The sequence below is a fragment of the Drosophila arizonae genome, chromosome 2 (genome assembly GCF_054131065.1).
Source record: "Drosophila arizonae isolate 15081-1271.41 chromosome 2, UAZ_ARI_1.0, whole genome shotgun sequence".
NCBI classification, from domain to species: domain Eukaryota; kingdom Metazoa; phylum Arthropoda; class Insecta; order Diptera; family Drosophilidae; genus Drosophila; species Drosophila arizonae.
Window position 1 is genome coordinate 7347231 of NC_142922.1, and position 21100 is coordinate 7368330.

The 21100-nt window shown below is 43.4% G+C and overlaps 1 protein-coding gene across 9 annotated transcripts in view; it reads right to left on the reverse strand.

Annotated features, from left to right (window-relative positions):
* Positions 1 to 2746: 2746 nt before the first annotated feature.
* Positions 2747 to 21100, reverse strand: part of side (motor axon guidance molcule sidestep) — a 75356-nt gene continuing 57002 nt past the window's right edge. Inside the window, exons 11-19 of one of the 9 annotated variants that reach the window (XR_016268679.1) lie at positions 19289 to 19437; positions 18365 to 18515; positions 17552 to 17766; positions 16076 to 16250; positions 12981 to 13248; positions 9727 to 9977; positions 8323 to 8499; positions 3394 to 3499; positions 2747 to 3203 (exon numbers count right to left, since the gene is read on the reverse strand). Coding sequence is in view for 6 of the 9 variants with exons in the window: in XM_018000289.2 (XP_017855778.1) it covers positions 3139 to 3203; positions 8323 to 8499; positions 9727 to 9977; positions 12981 to 13248; positions 16076 to 16250; positions 17552 to 17766; positions 18365 to 18515; positions 19289 to 19437 (1451 nt within the window). In the remaining 3 variants the exon portion in view is untranslated. Of the gene's footprint in view, positions 8500 to 9726; positions 9978 to 12980; positions 13249 to 16075; positions 16251 to 17551; positions 17767 to 18364; positions 18516 to 19288; positions 19438 to 21100 lie in introns of all 9 variants that reach the window. The other 8 variants (XR_016268680.1, XR_016268678.1, XM_018000289.2 and 5 more) reach the window with 8 other exon arrangements.

Below are 21100 nucleotides of genomic sequence, written 5' to 3' on the forward strand. Positions count from 1 at the left end.
AAAAAGGAAAAAAAAAATTAGAAATCAAAAATATAAAACCTGAAATATGTTTTATAATCACATAAATATTCAAGGTATTATGTATTTAAAATATCATAGTTCTGAAAGAAGAATAAACTAAATTTAAATTAGCCTTTATCTTTTTAAGATGGATTCATAAAGTGATTCACCGCATCAAAAATACATACCTTGGTAACATATATTATATCATATAATATCATATCATATATCCTATGTAATATGTAAAAATCTAATACTTTTAGAAAATGTAGTGAAATTCTCTTTTCTGTCCACAGCTTCTAGTCTCATTTCACATCAGTCTACACTCACGTCTTTTATCATTATCATTATCATTATGAATTGTAGTCATTGAGGAGGTTTTCATGTTACTCATCGAAATGGAATCCAACACCAAACAGCAAAAACTAACTCGCTCTCGTGTCAATTCTAGTTTGCTTGAGGTTCTATTGAGCTTGTTATTTATTTTCAGCTCGCACTCACTTCTGGCTGTAATCAACCATATATTTCTATATTTTCTGAATGGTTTCCTGCATCCAATAGCCATTGTGGACTGTTACTTAATTGCTTCTGAAGTATTTGTATTAATGCTTTTGGATAACCCATTGAGCTGGCACCGAGCTAAAAAGTTGTGTCTGAAAGCAAAATACGCAATGCAATTTAGCAAACTGCTACTAAATGGTATGAACTGCAGTTGGAAAGTTCGCTGGGCGAGTTGGCCTCCAGTTTCATTGACTCCGTCGCTGGGAATGTGCGGCCAAGTGTTTTAATCTCGAGAGCAAGCCAAGCTGCAAGCAAGCCATTCAAGTGAAGCTGCGCCGGCCAAGTTGCCGTGTAAATTAATGAAGGCCGACTAAGCTGACCGACCGCCTTTGTGCTGTTTCGATTACTTGCCGATGGTGGGCGGGGCTGGGAATGGCTGCACTGGGGAGTCAAGTAAATGGGAGCAAGTGCTAAAGTTTCTGCAAGTCCAGCGGCGCGGCAGCTTAAAAGGATTTTCGGTGTATTAATATCACTTAGCCAGCTGACTGCTCGGCATCAATTGGAAGTTTGATGTTGCTCTGAAACGGGTTAATTGTAATTGATTTGCAATCTTTTGTTTTCGGTTTTTCTTTTTCTTTAAATTCAGTTTATTAAGTATTCATTTATATTATTAACACACTCAGTAGTTTCGGCTTAATTGTAAAATAATTTTACCATTCACCATTTAATTTAAATTTGTATTTCCTGTAGAACTAACCTCGTCTTAAAAATAATCAGTTTAGTTTTGCAATATCTTCAGAGAAAGACAGAGAGAGCTTAGGGTAGTTAGGTGAGAGCGAGCCACAGGAGACAGTCGCAGAATTGTCGCATTGCAAGTGCCAGTGCATGGATGCTCTCTGAGTGCACTCGACTTGCCACGCCTCGACTCCTGCTCTCGTCTCGCTTCACTTTTGATCTATGTGGTATAATTTTAATTCGTTTTATTACGCATACGCAGTGTATATTTTGCTAGGCTGCTATTTGGTTTTGCATATTTGATATTCACATTCACATCCACATTCAAACACATATATGTATATGTATGTATGTCTGTCTGTTCGCATGAATTCTGCTGTATTTAAATTTTATGTATTTTTAGTCGATTACTTTGGTTATTTATAACATTTACATACAATGAATTAATTTGTATTATTGTAGCCGTTGCTATTTATCTGCCAACGGTAGTTGTTGCTACATTTTGCTCCTGTTGCTCGTATTGCTGTTGTTGTTGTTGTTATTGTTGTTGTTGTTGCTCTTGCTGTTATTATTTGAGTTAAATTTGTGGCTGCGTTGGCTTGTAAGTCTGTAATTTATTTAACATTTATTCATTATGCACTCGAAGTTTTCGCTCACTTTATTTTCGGCCTTTGTTATGGTAATAGAATATTCATGAATATATATAAATACATTCATATATATATATATATTTATATACATAGTTATATAGTTAACAGCAGCCCCTATTTATAGAAAGCTCGTGCCACTGTACAATAACTCCAGCCAGTTTGACATTCCCATTGAGGCCACTCAGAAATCGAGTTTGAAAGAATTTCCCTGCTCTGCTGCCGGGCTAACTGACTGACGTTTAACAATTCTGATATTGATTCTGTTGCTATAAATTCATGTTCTGGCTCTCGAAAGGCGAGTGCATAACGTCCATGAGTGGCTAATAAATTCAAAGTGTTTGCAAATGTGAGCAACTCTGGGCTCTCGAGATCGGCTACTCGAATATTCTCCTATAAACATTTCGTTTCGACCTTAGCATACGTTGAGTACTTTACTTAGTTACAATGCTAGCTGCTTACTTAATTTTGATGAGATTTGATTTAGCGTTTGGCTCTCGTCTGCTTCTCGTTCTGCTCCTCCTTCGAGTTTAATTACAATTTGAATACTTGAATTACACACAGACACACAGTTGGCCCACAGCGACTCGGCCTGGCCTTAAAACTAGTTTAATAACTGACTTATTTATTTCAATTACATTTAGAATTTAACAGTTAAATGCGATTTGATTCATGACTCTCCCTTATCTATGTACAGTAGTTGGCGCCTGCTGAAATCGCTCGCTATTCTAGTATTTATCTTTGTATAAAAATGTGAGTGTGTGTGTGGGTGTATGTGTGTGGAGTATTTAATAGTATTTACAATATTCAAGTTTTGATTTCAGTTACAAGATTGCAGTGTATTTATAGAGTGGCAAAGCCGATTTGGTTTCCTTTTGTTTTTGTTTTTGTTTTTGTTTCTTTTTTTTTTTTTGGTTTCTATTTGTGTTTGATTTTTGCTTTTGCAGTTCGTCCGACACTTATACAAAAAGAAGGGCTTATCCCATGTGTATGACAGACAGACACACACATGTAAATATAGATTTATAAATATGCATGCGTGTGCGTTTACCTTTGACATTAATATATTTAAATTTAGGCTAAAAATTTACAGCTAGGTAAAATGAGATGGCCATCAATAATATTTTGGCTAATGTACGACGTGGCGACGTCTCGTTTATCTTCGCGTGGTGCAGCATGAGACGGACTGGGCGTGTGGGGCTATGGGCGTGGCTATGTAGTATGCGCTGCGGTTAGGTATTATTACATTTTACAATTACTTCAGCGTGGGATCCAGAGTCGTAAATTCCAATTCGCCGCGCGGCAATATCAGATCTGGGTCTGCAATATACACTTTGGTTGGTTGGCATAAAACGAAATCAACAGCAATGGCGAGTGGGTGTGTGCGTGTATGTGTGAGTGTGATAAAATTATAAATGAATAATGCGCAAGTGTTAGTGTGAGTGAGTGAGAAAGAGAGAGTCAAATGGTTGCGAGTGAAAAGAGAAATAAAAGTACAAATTGTGTTTACCGATTAGTTTAGCTTGTTTCATTGTCTCTTGTATTATTATTAAAATTATTATTATTATTATTATTATTGCTTGGTTTTATTTTCAGTTTGGCTGAAATTTACAGCACTTGCAAAATGACATCATATAACAGTTGCAAATTGTTTTGGCAGCAAATGAAAAATATATAAAAAGAACAAAGATATCGTAACTATTAGCAAATATCAAAAGCGTGACCAACTGTGCGCCGATAAGAGCAACAACCAAGCAAAAAAGCAAAACAAAAACAATAACAACAACGACAACAACAGCAACAACAACGACAACAGCAGGACTAGCGTCAGCAGCAGGAGCAGCAGGAGCAGCAACATATAAATATTAATATTCCCCCCAAACACCGGCACTGAGACCAGCTGGCTCGTAAATATAAAATAATTCAACAATTTCTTAATTTTTATCGCACATTTATGTCCGATTTCATTTTATTGTGCTGCCCGCCCATGCCGCCTGCACATTAAGTTAGTTTGAGTTCGAGTTCGAGTTTGAGTTTGAGTGTGGGTCAAGTGAAACTGAAGCGCCATCTAGCGCTGACTGCCGGCAACGTTGTTTACGATTTTGCAGTATGTTATTTGAGGCTCGCAGTGTCACAGCGCCCTGTGTTATATTTTATTATTATCGCCTTTTATGTCACATTTGTGCGGCGTCTTTGAGTCATAAAGACGCACAAACTAAAGCAGCCCTCAAATGGCGTCACACTTTGTATATATGTGTATGCGTGTGTGTGTGTTGGTGTGTGTGCGTGTCTGTGGCCTTTCACGTTTGCTTTCACGCCATGCCTGGCAGCATTAAAAATGTCAAAAGTTGCAAAAATGTTGCCAGCCCTGGGTCTCAAAGGCAAATGGAGCAAGCGGAGCGGAAGTGCGGCGACAAATGAATGAGCGTTGACATTGAAGTGGCGGCACAGAGTAACCCTGTGTGGGTGCGAGTGCGTGTGCGAGTGTGTGTGTGTGTGTGTGCGTGTGCCAGCATAGGCCGCATCAACAATGTTGCCAAAGCAAATTGTGTGGCAGTTCGTGTGGCTGGCCCACAGACATCAAAGTTGATGCCCAAACGCCCAAGGCATCCAAAGCAGCCATCGCTGCTTTTTACAGCATGCTTTAAGGCGCCTTAAAGCGAGCAGCGACAAATGATGGCTCTTAGTCGTCTCGAGCAAGCATCCATTTCGCTGGCAGCCACTGCGGGCCCAGACTCAACATTGTCTAATTAGACGAGTGCCAGTGAAGTGTACAAGAACTCAAAAACAAGCCAGCCCGCACACACACACACACATACTCAAATATGCCTCTCACTCTTGCTCCCTCTGTCTTTCAGTCTGACTTTGTGCATGTGTGTGTGTGTGCGGCAGCTGGCGCAGAAAGCAAAGGCTCAAGGACAGCTACACAAATGCTACCCAGTTGGCGAAGCGACGCATGACAAACAAAACAAACGTCCACACAGCGACAGAAGCTACAACAACAACAACGAGCGTAAGACAAAAAGTCGAGCAAAATGAATGTTGCAGCATGAAACGAAACAAATGTGCACAAAAAAAAAAAAAAAAGAAACATACGCAAAAACAAACACTTAAGTGTATGTATGTATATAAATACATATACTCTATACACTATACCCCATCCACACACACACACGTACACGTACACACTGATACAACTGTGTATGTCAGCTGAAAAAGTCAAACGTATTTGCCTGCGCTCGAAGTTCGCTGTATATGAAGAAAACACGCGCTTAACTCACACAAGCAGCAGGAGTAACAGCAGCAGCAGAGGCAGCAGCAGAGGCAGCAACAGTCTCCGCGGGGGCAGCAGCATCTCAGCTGACCCACCTTTCATTCAATTTGCGACGTGGGCGCCACCTAGCGGGACCGTATGCAATTAAAAATGTTGGCTAATGACAACAGCAGCAGTCGCTGAATGCTGACAGCCATGGGGGCTGTGTACCACACACACACACACACACACACACGCACACACACACACACACACACACACACACACACACACACACACGCACACATAAGAGTAGCTCACTTCTTTCACTTGAATTAGTGCGCTCTAAGTGCTATCTTTGAGTCTGAGTCTCAGTTATGCACTATGCGCCCTCGGAGTACATAAGTGCATAGAAGAAGTTTGGCAGAAATGCGAGCGGGCTGACACGTAAAGGCAGGTCGTATAACTAAAAGCCCCTTGTAATTACAGGTAACAGGTAAGAGAGGGCAGCACAGGTAACAAGATCACCGAGAAGTTAATATCAATAGCCTTCAGTTTAGAGGCAACATATCAACAGAAATACAATCAAAAATCCCAAATGAATAATATCGGTGAGTAAGATCACTTTCATCCATTCAGATGTACTTTTTGTATTTTTTATTATGCATATGTTTCGTATAATCTCTTTGCTGTCGTCTCTTTCATTTCATGTCAACCTTTTTCACGTGCCCACAAAATTGCCAATCTAAAGCCATTGAAAGCGGAATTAAAAATGCTTTGAGTCTCTAATTGCGTCATATGCAGTATTTTTTTGTTAGCTTTAGGGTATTTTCAACAAGACCAACTTTAAACAGTTTCAGTATTATTATTATTTTATTTTATTTAATTTTTTTTATGCGCAGGTTTTGCACACTTCAGCCTGACTTTGGCACTTGTTAGTGTCTTGTAAGCAGGAACAAGTCAACTTGTTTTATGTCTGCGTCAGAGTGCGACGCGGGGGTGAGGGTGAGGGGCTGTACAAATACGCTTGCAGCAGCGTTACGCGCGCTACGCTTGACAGTCAAATGTGAGAGGCCGCGTGGCATGTCGCAGCTGGCTGCCTGGGGCGCCTATAAATTAAAAGTTGTCGGGCCTGCGAACCATCAAAATTCATGAAAAGCGAGCATAATAAAGAGAAAGCTGAAAAAGCAGCAAATTAAATCGTTGACAAAATCAAATGTAGCTAATTTGTGAGTTTTGCACGAGGCGGGAGGACAGCGCCAAAGGGCGGCCGGATTAAATTAAAAATAATATCACGTATACGTCACATCTGCCCATTAAATAATATTTGCATTTGCCATGTTGACATACTGCCATGTTATGTGTGCGTGTGTGTGTGTGTGTGTGTGTGTGCGAGCGCGTGCATACACTCGTATTTGTGCCTTTTAATTTAGTGCTTTTGCAATACATAATTGAAATTTATGCAATTCAAAAGTAAAAACAAAGTATACAAGAGCTCGCAAAATAAACAGAGCGAGCAACAAATTCTGCAAATTTGTTTGCTGCACTCTCCGAGCGTGCAATATACGAGCACTAGATATGAGCAAGTATTTGCATATAACTTTGCAAGTTCTCTATGTGTCTGTATCTGTGTGTGTGAGTGTGCTCGTATTGCTGCAACATGTCCAAAGGGCTTTGTCGACGCACACACACACTCGCAGAGCTACCAATACACAGCGACTACATAGCTGCGTCGATAAAGCACAGGCACAGTGGAAGCGAGCACTAAAAAAATGGCAAAAATAGGAAACAGCCGCATCGTATTCCAGTTTTAACAAAATCTTACATCTTGTTACATACAAAAAAAAAAAAAAATAAATAAATAAAAATAAATAAATAAATGAACCTCTTAGCTATCTCTCGTATCAACTCCTTCGACTTTAGTGTAGCTCTTGCATATTTTGTAAAGCATTTTTAGAAACTGAATCTGTATTAATATGATATGTATATTTTAGCCCTTATTAGCTGTGAGCACAACAATGCCAAACATTTCGATATTCGATTACTGGCATGCTGCCAGCATTGTCCTTGGCGAGCGAAATGTACTCAAAGAAGAGCCAAGCGGCTCTACAGTGGCCGTGCAGTGAGTCCTGCAGTTGCCTGCTGCGTTTGTCCTTTTTAAATACAATATTTAAGATGCAAGTGCGCCATTGTCCTGTCACTTGTTGTGTGGCTGATTCCTTTATTCCTGTTGTTGTCATTTGCATTGGCCTCCGACCAGCCATGAGATGACTTGACTCTCGAAAGCCATTCTGGGCGAGCTCTTCTCCTGCATTTTGCCTATTGCCTTTGCCCATGCTTTAACTGTTTGTAAAGTATCTATTATAGAGCCTGGTTACCGTTGAGCAGGAGCATTGAACTGCAATCACGTTTAACCGAAGTAAAAGGCTAAAAGACTCTTCATTTCTGCGTCGCAACTGCTGCAGCAATTACGGCTCCTTCTGGGCAGCAGGAATACCAACAACAATTGCCAAAATTCCCTCAATTAAAAGAAATTTGTGGCTTTGTAGCAAAATTTACACAATAAAGAGAAAATGCCAGGGACAGAGTCATCCACAAAAGACACAGACGAATTGAAAATATGACACCACAAGAGCTGCAACACGACTGCCAAATACCCTGTAATGAGTGCGAATTAAAATTCGATTGCAAAATAAGTCATTCCAAGTGCTCTGAATGATTTAATTTTGAGTGATGTAATAATTCAATCTATGCTGAGCTGTTTATGAATGGTATTCATATGATTCGAATCCCCCTTTCTCTGCAGTGAATAGAGTATGCAAAAGTGAAGCATTCGAAAGCAGTGAAGTTGAGTGTGAAGTGTGACAAAAAAATTGTGAAATCAAGTAGTTTTTGTGCTTTCATTTGAATTCTGATACTCCAAAGAGTATTTGAGAAGTCTTTTGCTCGACTTAAGTCTTGATGAATCGTCGTGTGCAGGTGGTGCAGAGTGGAGCACCGCATGACTGAGACCCAGCTAAAGCTCAATCTGTTGCTCCTGTTGCAGTTATGAAGTGTGCGTGTGCGTGTGCGTGTGTGTGTGTGTCGGTGTCTGTGTGTTGTAGAATCGTTTTTGTTTCTCTGCAATGGTTCTTGCCTTTCAGGTTTTGTGCACAGATTTGGTTGTATAAAATTCAGTTTGCATACATTCGGGCGGCCAGGCGGCTGCATCGGCAGCCGTTGCACATAGCTTTGCGGCAGTCGGGTGGGGCATGGCCACGACCACGTCCGACATTGTGGCCGAGTGGGTGAGCGGGGCAACGGCTCGGTGGTAGCGGCTAGTCGGCTGGCTGGCAGTAACAAGCAAAGGTAGCAGCACGTCGCCTAGGATGGGTTAGCGGTAACAGTGTTTGAATGCATCGTTAGTGGTGACACAGATAACGGGTGAGCGGGGGTGGTTGGGGGTTGTAGCAGTACAATAGTAAAAGGTTGGTGAAAATTGCAATTTTACGAAAGAATCTGTGTGCACTACATTGCTTTAAGTATTACTCAAGGTATTTAAACCCTCAACTCTAAAACTCAACTATGTTATTTGGTGATGAGCTAAAAACAACCAACAGGAGAGGTACATAGTAAAAAAGGGAGAGAGAGAGAGACAGAGGGAGAGTGAGAGAGAGAGAGAGTGAGTAGAGTCTCTGCAGAGGGAAAATTTGAAGAGAGCTATTTCTAAATACAGTCGGGGCCCCACACCAGCTACAATGTAAGTACAGACTGCAAGTGCTGCTCTACAAAGTTAAGCATGTTAAATGATTCACTTCAAATGAGAACGTTAAATGGCTTCGATGTGCACTAATTAAAATATATTATATTATATTATATTATAAGCTACTTAGCGAATCGAAAAATGCCCAATTAGATCATTTTCAAAATATATATTATAAATGATTTGCAACTTATTATAATTGAATTGGTGAGTGCATGTGTATGTGTGTGCGTGTGCAATATGAAAGTGGATATGTGCGCAATATTAACCACAAATAATATACACAAACGCGTCGTCCATTTCAGTCAATTTACAACTAATTAAATCTAAACTCACATGCACTTGAAGCTATTTAAAATTAATTTGGTAAAATATGGGAAAATAAAATCGTATCGCATGATAGATGGACTCATTGATGAACCGAATCATCAGTCGCATTGGCATTTTATTAATTTGATTTCTCATCCATTGCTGATATTTGGCTAATAAACATAAACATAGGTCATAGAGTTACTCGATAAAATTACACATTAATACGTATTCGCATTGGTGATGCGAGTGCATGAATATCAAACAGGTATTTACAGTATTCAGTATTCAGAGTTGGAAACAGTTTCATTCAATTGCAGCAATCAATCAATTAAAGCTATGCATAGAACTAATTTACGGAGTGCGATTCCAAACAGAACTCAAGAGGTAAAGAGCAAACCAAGTGGATGCAAAAGAGCGCTAATTACGAGATACATAGATTAAATCATAATTGTAGAAGGAGTCGGACTAGATTACTAGATTACTATTAGCTATGGCTACTGGCTACAGTTTGTTGAGTATAGATTTTGGAATAGTACCGTTTAGACTGGGCTGCGCGTACTGGATGAAGCTCTCGGAGATGTAGTGATGTGGCCCGCCGACGCCCACGATTCCGCCGCTGACGCCGCTGCCGCCACCGGTGGCGCTCATGGCTCCAGCACCGTGGCACAGGTGCGAGCTGGCAGGTGTGATGCGGGCGCGTATCTCTGCTGCCCGGCCGCCGCCCTCCTCCAGCTCGTTCAGCTCGTCCTCCTCAATGTACATGGAGGGCACATCGTTGCGCGCCGGCCTGTGGGGAAAAGAGAGAAAAGAGAAAAACAAGTTGCAGAAATCTATTAATACATTTTTTACAAACACATTTGCCCAGCGAGCTGTGCCCGACAACAACTTTCGAATAGCTCCCAGGACGACGCGTCGTCCACTTGTTTTCGGTGCACTGCGACAAGTTTGTTTCAAACTGAAGCAGCTCAACCTAAGCGACAGGTCAACAAAAACAACAACAACAACTAGCTGGGGGCGGGTCACATGGGATCAAATGCTGTTACTTTTCCAGCCGTGTCATATTTTCACGTTGCACGTGGCGTATACGCAATACCGCATTGGCTGATTACGCGCATTTAACTGGACCCAATTCCAATCTGGCTCTCCCCTGATTAGCCCTAACTCATTTTGCACCACGCTTGGCGCATGTGGTAATTAAATCCGACGAGCGCTTATCAGTTGAAACTGGACCCGCACACCATCAAGCTGCAGACGCGCGGGTGTAAGAGTGTGCGTCTGGGTGTGAGAGTGTGTGTGTACGTGTGGGCGTTCAAATATTTGCACTATGACTTGACACAAGAGACAAATCGCTAAAATTTATGCTGTAGCGCACATGAGAACAATGTGTGGGGGGTCAAGGGTTAATACACCTGCACCTAGTAAAAGGGTCGAAGGGTCAATACACCTACACGCATAGCTTGCAAATTACTGTTACTTGCTTGATTCTATACACTTTGCTCGCGTATCAAAGAGAAGAATCATATTCTGTCGCTCCCGCTCTGAGCAGGTGCCTTCGTTCCTTTTCGTTTTGGGTCTCGGTAAGCGATCTATTCGTGGTCAACTCTCACATACCTACACTACATATACCAAAGACTTTTTGCTTCATCTAACTCAGGAACTGGAAGGAACGAGAATGCACAGACTCAGTTGGTTGCTCTCTGAGCTTTTGCTCGAAATCGCAGTAAAAATTATTTTTTGCAGACATCGAGAACTGATCCGCAGTTATTTGCTAGCTATCTCTAAATGTCATTGAAGTTGTAAACCATTGATCTATTCATGTACAGTAGTCATTCTGATATAAATGAAATGAGAGTCTGCAATTATATTCTATTATTGCGCCTCACTATTTGAGTATGTAAAGCGAGTATTTAATGACTCCCATGTGGTGCGCTTTTATGTAATAGAGCAGAGCAGAGAGAGAGAGAGAGAGAGAGAGAGAGAGTGAGAGAGAGAGAGTGAGAGAGAGAGAGAGGCCAGTCAAGTTTTTGAAAGTTTCATAATTAATAATCTCTCTCGACTCTGCTTTGATTCTGTTGCCTGTACCCAAGCCTCGGGTGGCACGTCTTGCGGTGGTGCTCGCTCCATAATCGGGCACCTGATACGATTAAGTGACAGTACAAATGTGGCACGATGGCCAATAGCCGGATGAGGCCAAAAAGTATACTCGGCTAACTGAACGGGTGCTCGGCTGAGGCGTGGCACACCCACTCACGCACCCAGTTTGACTGGCAACGAGAGTTTGTCTTTCATTGGAAGAGACACAGCCTCACAGACCTGGGCCGCAGCTGACAGTTGACAAAGTGAGAGAAAGAGAGAGTGAGAGAGAGAGAGAGAGAGCGAACGAGTCACAGGCAGGTTAAGCAGCTGCTTAATTATCTTCTCTCTGCCGTGCGACCCTTTCAAAATTAACGCTGATTTCTTATCTTAAATGAAACTTAGTTGATGGTGCGACAGTGTCAGGGCTGCCGGCTTCCTCTTCCGGACAGGACACCGACACACACACACACACACACACAGACACAGAAATAGGTGTGGGCTAGTGTCGTTCAATTCGATTCTTTTCTCTTGGTCTTTTGTGGTACGCAGTCAGGTGCAGGTTTAATTAATTTAATTACAGTCTAAGCATAATTTAGTGGGCAGCTGCGTGCTCTTTGTTTAGCCCGGCCCGACGAATGGCTTCGGGTCTATGGCTGCGGGCTAATCGATTCAGCCATTGCCGTGCGAAATGTTTAATGAGCCTGATGCGAAGCCCCTGCCAATTGTGCCCATGGCCGAGTTTAAAGACTCAAGTCTTGAACCCGTGGCAGCTGTGCAGCTTAATATGCACTCGTCTCTGGCAATTGACGTGATTCTTAATTGTGTGTAATCAGCAAAGGGGGCCAGTGAAATATGTTGCAATTATTTATGCAGCTCATACTCCCATTTCAGCACCTACTTCTGCTGCAGCCCACGTGCGCCACATAAATAATGCTGTAATTATTTTCGCACACATAGCCGCAACAGCAGAAGAAACAATTTTATTATTAGTTTTTCCATGCGCTCAGCTCATGGAGTAGTTAAGAAGTCGACTATGAGATAGCCTGTTCGCTCTCGAGATATAAGCAAGGCTTTTCCTCTCATTCATTTTCCTATGCAAACAAGCTTTGTCCTATTTAGGTGCAGGGTAGGGCTTGAATTACAATTATTGATCAAAAAGTACTCGACTCGGAGATATCCAGTTTTTTCGCGAGGATGATATCCTCTTCTTTCTCGAGATGCAAACAAACCTTTGTCTCTTTAGCTACAGGGTATGCTGACTTGAATAACAATAATTGATCAAAAAGTACTCAACTCGGAGATATCCTGTTCTTTCTCGAGATACAAACAAACCTTTGTCTCTTTAGCTACAGGGTATGCTGACTTGAATAACAATAATTGAATTGTATTATTGGTTTCTCCTGGAACTCACCTCAAAACACAAACGGACTCGACTATGAAATATCCTATTCCCTCTCACGACAAACCTTCGTCTCTTTAGCTACAGGCACTTTAGCTTCGACTTCATAACTGTATTACTGTATTATCAATTTCTCTCTGAGCTCACCCCAAAACATACGCTGACTCGACTATGAGATATCCTGTGCTTGCGCTTTTTAGCTACAGGGTATGCTGACTTCCATATCAATAGTTGAACCTCATTCATTACTCTCTTTCGTTTGAGGCATTCCCCCTTAATGGTTCGGCTTTTACAGGGTATTCGTGGTTAACTTACCGCATGCTCTTGCGCACCTCCTGCGGCTCAGGTGGCCGCGGCCGATGCCGACAGACAACTACAATGCCAGCCACGATAATTGACGTCACAATGACGGCGCCTATCGCCACGACTGCGGCTAGTATGAGCAGCGTCGACTCCTTCTCTGGGCCGCTGGCGATGCTGGCGCCGGCGCCGACGCCGCTTGGGCCACCGCCGCTGCTGCCGCTGCCGCCCACATGATGCGTGGTTTCCGCGGGCGTCGGATCCTCCGAGAGTATAGATTCATCTGCAAGTGAGATAAAACACAGCATAAAGTGGACGCAGGTTAGACATCAAATAGTTTTTGCTGGGCCAACCCAGTCCCAGGCATCCGCTGGGCCGGGGTGAGCAATGATTTGTTATTTGCTCGAAATTAGTATGATGCTGTGGGAGGGGGAGCATGGAGCAGCCCTTGGCACAGCTCCCCATTTTCATCTTTGGCTCTGCTCGCTTTCTTTTATTTTCTCGTTTCATTGCTATTTATTTGTTTGTTTTGTTTTATTTTGGCATCGCGCGCGGGTGTATGTGTGTGTGTTGCTAAACTGATTGCTTTAACTGTTTCTGCTTTTCTATATTTGTATTTCTTATTGGGGATGTTTTTGTTTTCTTTGCATTAAGTCGTTCCGCTATCGCTTTCGCTTTCGCTTTCGATTTCTCTTTCTCTTTCGCTTTCGTTCACGTTGCCATAGCAAATTGTGTTGAAAATTGAAATTAGCCCAATTGACCTGGCCCTGTGTGAGGGTCGAGCAGCTACTCGATGGAGCTTTAATTGCTCTCCGCTGCCAAGGGCAACGAAATCAAGACACTGATTGCTCCAGATTGCAAAAGCTTTGCCAATTATTAGCAACATGCGACGGGGCATTGTTTATGTTTATTAGATTTTTAGAGGCGGAAATTGCAGGAGCCAACTCTTTGTAAGATGATCCCCCGGCAAGATTTATGCGATTCATTCGTCTTGTCTGCCTGCCCACCTGCCCACCTGCCCAGGTGCCTAGATGCCCCCAGCTGGAGTAAGAGTCGCCGCCTTCACCTCTATCCGCTATGCAACATTTCCGCTCCATTTGCGGGCTTCGATTTGAAACACTGCCAAGTGGTTGGCCTGCTGCTGGCTCCAGTGGCGCTGGTGGCTCTCGTCTGGCTTTTAAGGCGAGCATTTAGGTGGAAATTGCCTACACCTGCGGCTCAATTGAATTTAGGTTGTTGTGCGGCTGCCATTGATGTTGTTGGCCTTTGCCAACGCTTCTCTTAACAATATTCTTGGCCAATTTTAAGCTTTTTCTTGTATACTCTGCAAATGCAGAGAATGTAAGCACAGGTCGCTCGTTTATAGACATTTATAGACATAAACATTTCAGCTTGAGCTATGCTTAGCACTTAAAAAAACATATTATATATTCTAAGCTTTTTCAATGGGTATCTACTGCGTTCGCATATTTTGATTTATTCTCTCTTTCACCAGTTGCTTAGATCTGCTTTCATCTGGCTCCGGGCTAAAAGATTTGTTTTCTCTTGGCAGATTTGGCAATTTATTTGCTGTGCAGCCTTCTCGGGTTTTCATTAAATAAAAAATAAAAAGAAATATACGAATATTTCAGCCCCATGTGTTCGTGTTTCATTTCGGCATAAACTGATTTAAATCAACAGCAGCAAAAATCAGCGTCAGGCGTCGACGGCTTTGCCGTTATTCACACGTGAATATTGCGACTCCAGGGCGGCGCTGTCTGTCTTTGGCCTATCTATTGGCAAGTAACTCACATACACACACACACACACTCGCATACACATACACTTGCGGAAGCACAATTTGCGGCAGTGTGTGAATAATAGAAGCTGCGTGGGCAGACCTTGGCTGGCACACTGTTAAAATTTCGCATAAATTACTCCTATCAAGCTTTCAAGGGATCTGCCTGCAGGCGTAGCTCCGTGGTAATCGCATTTATTGTTTTGGACGACATCAGAGACGCCGAAGTGTGAGGCAAGAGAACTTGGCTTGGCTTGGCTTGGCTGGCAAGCAACGCACATTGAATTGAACATTTGCGTATGAGGCACAATTAGTCGCATTAAATCGGTCAATATTATATGTGATTTATGGCCAGCTGGCAATGGAAATGGCAAAAAAAGGAAGAAGAAGAAGGAAAAGAAAAGTGTGGCTGTGCAAACGAAAACGAAAATGAAAATGAAAATGGTAATGGAAATGCAGATAAAAATAAAAATCAACATGAAAATAATGACAACGTTGTACTCGCTGCTGCCTACGTGCATGTACGCAATGAATGAGTGTGTGAGTGTGAGTGCGAGTGTCAATGTGAATGCGAATGCGAATGCGAATGCGAATGCCTGCGAGAGGCGAACAATAAAAGCAAAGTGTCTACGGCTTCCCGTTAAGCAAAAGGAAAATTGAAGCAATTTCGCTTCGCCCTCTCGCTCGATGGTATGAAATAAACAAGGGCACTGCCAATGACATACACACTCGCACACACACACACATGTGACCACACACATAGAGGCGCACAGAGTTGTCGTTATGTCGTTAAGAATGGGAAAAATTAAGAGGCTGTAGCGGCACGCCCCTGCGTATACGTAATATGCGTAGCTCGCTTGCCGCATTGATGGAAAATGCTGAAATGCTTTACGCATCGCTGCATAACTCAGTCAGTGGATTAGAAAAGGGCGTCTCCAACAGCAAGCCTACAAGGCAGCCCCACAGACCCACCGCCCCATCGCCCCATCGCCTCGCAAGCAGCCAGGACATAAGGTCCTTTTTTGTTTCTGCTTGTGCTTTTGCCAGTGCCTGCGCACAGTTTTCGCGGCGCCTGATTGAAGATGATTTTGTTGAACTTGCGTTGATTTGAAAATGCACTGAAGCGTTGAATTAGACAGCCACGTCGATTGCTGGCAGCTATCAACTACAAACTACCAGCAACCCAACTCGACGAACTTTATTGCCATTGCCAAAAAAAGAAAAAAAAAAGAAAAAAAAAAATGACCCGCAACTGGCAAAGGCAATTGGAAAATATTTTGGCACACTTTATGTGGGGTCTGCCTTTGTATTCGGAATCGGCTTGGTTACTCACCATATGGTCCCAGTTGGGCGGCGACTCGCACACGTTCAATCACCACCGGCGGCTCGCTGCGTCCTTTTGCGTTGACGGCGTAAACTAAAAATTGATATTCACGTCCCGGCTCTAAATTATTCAAACGAAATTGTGGACTGTTCTCCTGCATGCGGAAGATGGGTGCAGATGTAGCCTGAAACAAAGTGAATGAGCCAAAAAAACAAAGTAAATACATACATGTACATATATGTAGATATAAATATATACATAAATACAAATATAAATATATGGATATGTTTATGTTAGATAGACATATGTCGCATTATAATATGCTGGCCATATGCCTGGGCTGAGCCAAAGTAAGCTATGCGATGCTTGTTTGTTGCCAAGTTTTGGGCCACACACCCACACACACACACACACAGCAGATAAATAATTATTCATGCCTAAAAATGTGCTCAGATTGCGAGACTTGTATGGGGGCAGCAGAGCCACATTCTGACCAGAGCGCTGTCTGAAATTTTAAACTGAATATCCGTTTGCCGTAATGGGACACAATCGAGTGAGCTTCGTTGGTTACGCACAAATTCCCACTCAAGTAAGCGTAAGTAATTTATGTTGTCCTTGCGGCGCTTATGCATACCCACACCGAGCCACCGCACCAGCGCACCACCGCACCACCGCACCACTGAGTACACAAGCTGCTGCTTCGCCTCCTGTATACCGTTTTTATCTAGCGTGAAACTTTTAAGCTGCAAACGTCCAACGTCGCTCGGTCAGATGTCCTGGTCCATGTCCTGCGCATCATCCGTTGCTCGTCTCGCTCTGCCTCAGCTCCTCGACCTGTCGTTGCTTTGCGCTTGGCTATTTTGCTAATAAACTCACCCGCCCAGCCCTTCAGCAGCGTGGCAAGTCAGCTTGCCCAGTTTGCTTGCTGCCCCGCCTCTGCCGACTCTCAACTGCCCCTCTGCAGGACCTCTCCGGCTGCTAACTTAAGTTGCTGAAAGCAGCCAAACGAAATGAAATGAAATTTTCATATGATATTCTCTTTTACGAGTGACAGAGATAATTTAATAACTCAGCATGTGTTCGCCACATTGGCTTATGGATGACGTCTCCTCCATCTCGTCCGTCATCCAGCGTCCTCACAGTTGGTTAAACTGCTCGCCCCGGATGGCAATCTATAGCATTAATTATGTTGTCCTTTTTACGCTTGAGCCTAGTGGCTCAACCCGTACGACCGAACCGAACCGGACCGGACCGGACCACTCGCCTCGACTCGACTCAACTCAACTCAAAATCATATTCATTAATAATTCAAGCAGAAAAGTCAGAAAGGACGAGCACACTAATTGACCATATGGATTTCGAGCGAATCAGCTCGCCGGCTCACTCGCTCGCTAGCCCATCCATGACATAATTTTAATTCAATCAGTCCGGCCTCTCTCGCCGGCACGTGTTGCAAATTTGGCTTGAACTCAATTGGGGACTCACCTGATCGTTGAGCGTGGACAGCTCATTGTCGACCTGGCCATTCGTGTCGCCGAACTGGCCCTTGCCCGTCGCCGACTCGCTGGCGTACAGCAAATCCCCGCCCACCACCTCCAGCATGAAGTATTGGGTGAGTCCGCCGTCGCTGCCGGCCACACAGACCACCTCGAGGACGGTATCGTTGCGCAGTTCGCAGGCCTTTGGCGCCTCTGGTGCATCTGCAGAAGAGAGAGAGAGAGAGAGAGAGAGAGAGAGAGAGAGAGAGCAAGAGGGAGAGAAAGAGAGAGAGTGAGAGTTGATGATAGACTTTGTTCATAATGAACTCGATGGCAGGATAGTTTACGGTTGGCATTGGCAACAAATTTGCATTTCGCCATTTTGAGCAAATAAAGGCATCATCAGGACACGCCCATACTTCCACACGCCCACAGTTTGCCTTAATAACGTACAAGCTTAATAAGAGCTGTAAGTGGAAATTGAGGCAGACCGCGCGCTCTGATTATTTGCTATGAGTTTTGACCGCTGTCTGGCTGCCAGCACACACACACACACACACACACACATGCACAGCAGGTAACCAATTATGTAAGTAGATCCTTAGATGTGCATAATACATCCACTCACACACACACACATATATGTACGCCCAGTGTCTGACAGCAACACCAATACAAACACCGGCGGCGTCTTGTTTAAATTGCACACAATGTCGGCAGGCAGGCAGCCAGGCAGACGACTATGGGCGAGTTGTGGGATGGGTGGTGTGGGGTGCGGGGTGGTAGTGGGTCTGAGATGATAACAATTTCCTTTACTTACTTGCTGGCAGAATGTGCACGAGACATGGCACCGTCTGCCGGCCCACCGCATTGCTGGCCCAGCAAGCCAGTGTTATTAGCTCGGAGTCGGTTTGCGGCAGATACGTCACAGTGCTGGTCAGTCCATTCGATTGTATCCGGGAGTTCAGCACCTGAAAGCACAAGAGCATGGATTACAGCTTGACTGCAAACGTAAGCAAAATCATTGAAGCCTGCCAAGGCAGTCGAATAGTCCAGGCAGTGGAGGTAGTCGAGGCAGTGGAGCAGTGGAGCAGTGGAGCATTCGAGCAGTTGAGTTGGCATAAATATTTCAAGGCAAATAGGTTTTTATTGCAATGCAGTTGGATAAGTCGCATCGAGCCAAGCTGAGTTCAGTGCGGTCCAGGCGGGACTCAACTTGTGGCTCTGCTCACTGGATTTCCGTGCAGATTCTCAAATAACTTTTGAGCTAAATGAATTACTTTATTTATTGTGCACAGCTGTCCCCCAATGCTTCGCATATGCATGTCTTTCGCTCAATTTCTCGCAGTCTCCCTCCCTCTCTCTCTCTCTCTCACTCACTCTCTCTCTCTCTCTCTCTCTCTATCCTTGCTGCAGTTTGGCACTCCTACTCCCACGCTCTCGGCATTCCCACTGCACAATTTATACATTTTGATTAAATTTTAATTCAGTCACGTACAAAGTTGCTCAGTCTGTCTGCCGTTTGGATTCGTGTCCTTGTGCTCTGTGCGAGCTTTCAGCTCCAGCTACCGAGTATTTAACACAAGTTTTGCTAATAGCTGCCCACCTTCGGCTGGCTCAGCCCTCCACCTGGCGAATCGATAGTTCTTAGCCGAGCACTATGCGCACTGGGCGCCTCGCAATCACAGTCCCTAGTTTCAATTTATTTGACATGCAATTCGGGAGTTGGCCTAATGGCACTTACCGGCGACACATTGCGCGTATTGTTGTAGGTCCAGCTGAATTTGACCGACTCTGGCGGATCGGCATCCACTTCGCACTTCACCTGTATGGAGTGCATGTTAATGGCGCCAATGGATGTCTGCTCCGAGCCCGGCTTACAGCGCGGCGAGACTGCAAAAGGAAACAGAATCAAAATCATCTCATCAAGTCGTGTCGCACAGAAAAGGTCGCTAAGCCGCAGAACATTTCTTTTATAATGCCACTGCTTAGGGCTCGCTCGGATATGAGAGCAGCCGTGAAAGTAAACAGTCTCCGCCCTGCCGGAGTTTGGCCATCCGGACGCCAAAGTACACAAACAAAAATAAAAAATAATAAAAAGTAAAATTAAAAAAAAAAAATAAAAAAACATTAAGCTGAAGACTAAATCCAAGAGGAAGTCGTGCCAGCTACATAGCCTTGAGCATAGTAATTAACATGTTTCCGTTTCATGAACGTGAGTACTGACTCTCGTTGTTGTTGCCCTCTTTATGTTTAAAAGCGAGTAAATCTCAGTCTGTGTGTGTGTGTGTGTGTGTGTGTGTAGCAGGTATTGAGAAGATGTTGTCGAGTTTACTTTCACTTCAATGTAAAATGAGAACAGATATGCGGAAGCAGCGCTCAAGCCCTCAAGGCAACTCCGTCTGCCACATATACATATGTACTCCATACAAACATGGATTTCTACATGCATGAAGACGCATCATCTGTGCACTATTCACATCTGCTATATGTGTGTGTGTGTTTGTGTGCGCGCGCTGAAAGCCATCTTTGTATGTAAGTCACGGCAAGGCTGATAAGTATTTGAGGCTTTATTACTTGCTGCTGTTATCACAAGCTGCCTGTATTTCAGCGCAATATGTTTAAAACGTCTCGCAACAGAGTCTGCGTGTGTGTGTGTGTGTGTGCACAAGTACTTGTTGCTAATGTGTGTGAGTTGAGTTCAAGTTGCCCACAACTCAAGGCGTTAAACTTTCATAATTCCAAATAAAAACTACTTTAACTGTCGTATAGCTTAAAAAGCGTATTTCCGACTTGCGAGCACTGAAAAATGACTCAGTTTCCTTTGTAGATTTCCGTCAACTAAGAGGATTATGTTTGTGCGTGTGTGTGTCTATGGCTAAAGAAGATTTATAATGCATATACATATATACATGTTCCATTCAAGCAACTCTTCGTTGCACGCATTTCATTATAAGAGAAATCACATAGAATGAGATTTCTTTCATCGCGAGAGGACTTAGTCCAATTGGAGTTTTTCAATTCACTCAAGTCCCACTAAAGTTTATTGCATTATTGCCATGTCAACAATATAGAACTAAATTTATATTCTTCTCAAAACAGAGGACCATTCCATTTATGATAAATTCCCAATCTTTCGGCACACCTCGGAGCTGTAACGTGTGAAAGGTGCGCCAAATGAATTCAATTTGCGTGGGATGACAGCGCTTGCTCCATTTGGCTTCATTTTGGGCAACACTTCAGAATTTCGGTATACACGAAGGTCTGCGTTGATCAACTGATTTATACAGTTCAATCGTTTTTATATGCACTGCACATTAATCTTGCGATAAAAAATTGCAGGCAGCAGCAGAGCCAAATCCCCAAAGGCAGTGCGTGAGGTTTATGAAAAAAGTTGCCCGAGCCGCTGCGAGAGTTAAATTTATGGCCGAAACTTTTGTGTGTAAATCAATGGCGGTTATTTAGCCCGATGGCAGCAACAATTCCACAATTGTAAACAAGTACGCACGTATAGCCGGCCACAGAGGGCCGATGTATTATTTCTAAGCAATTTCCT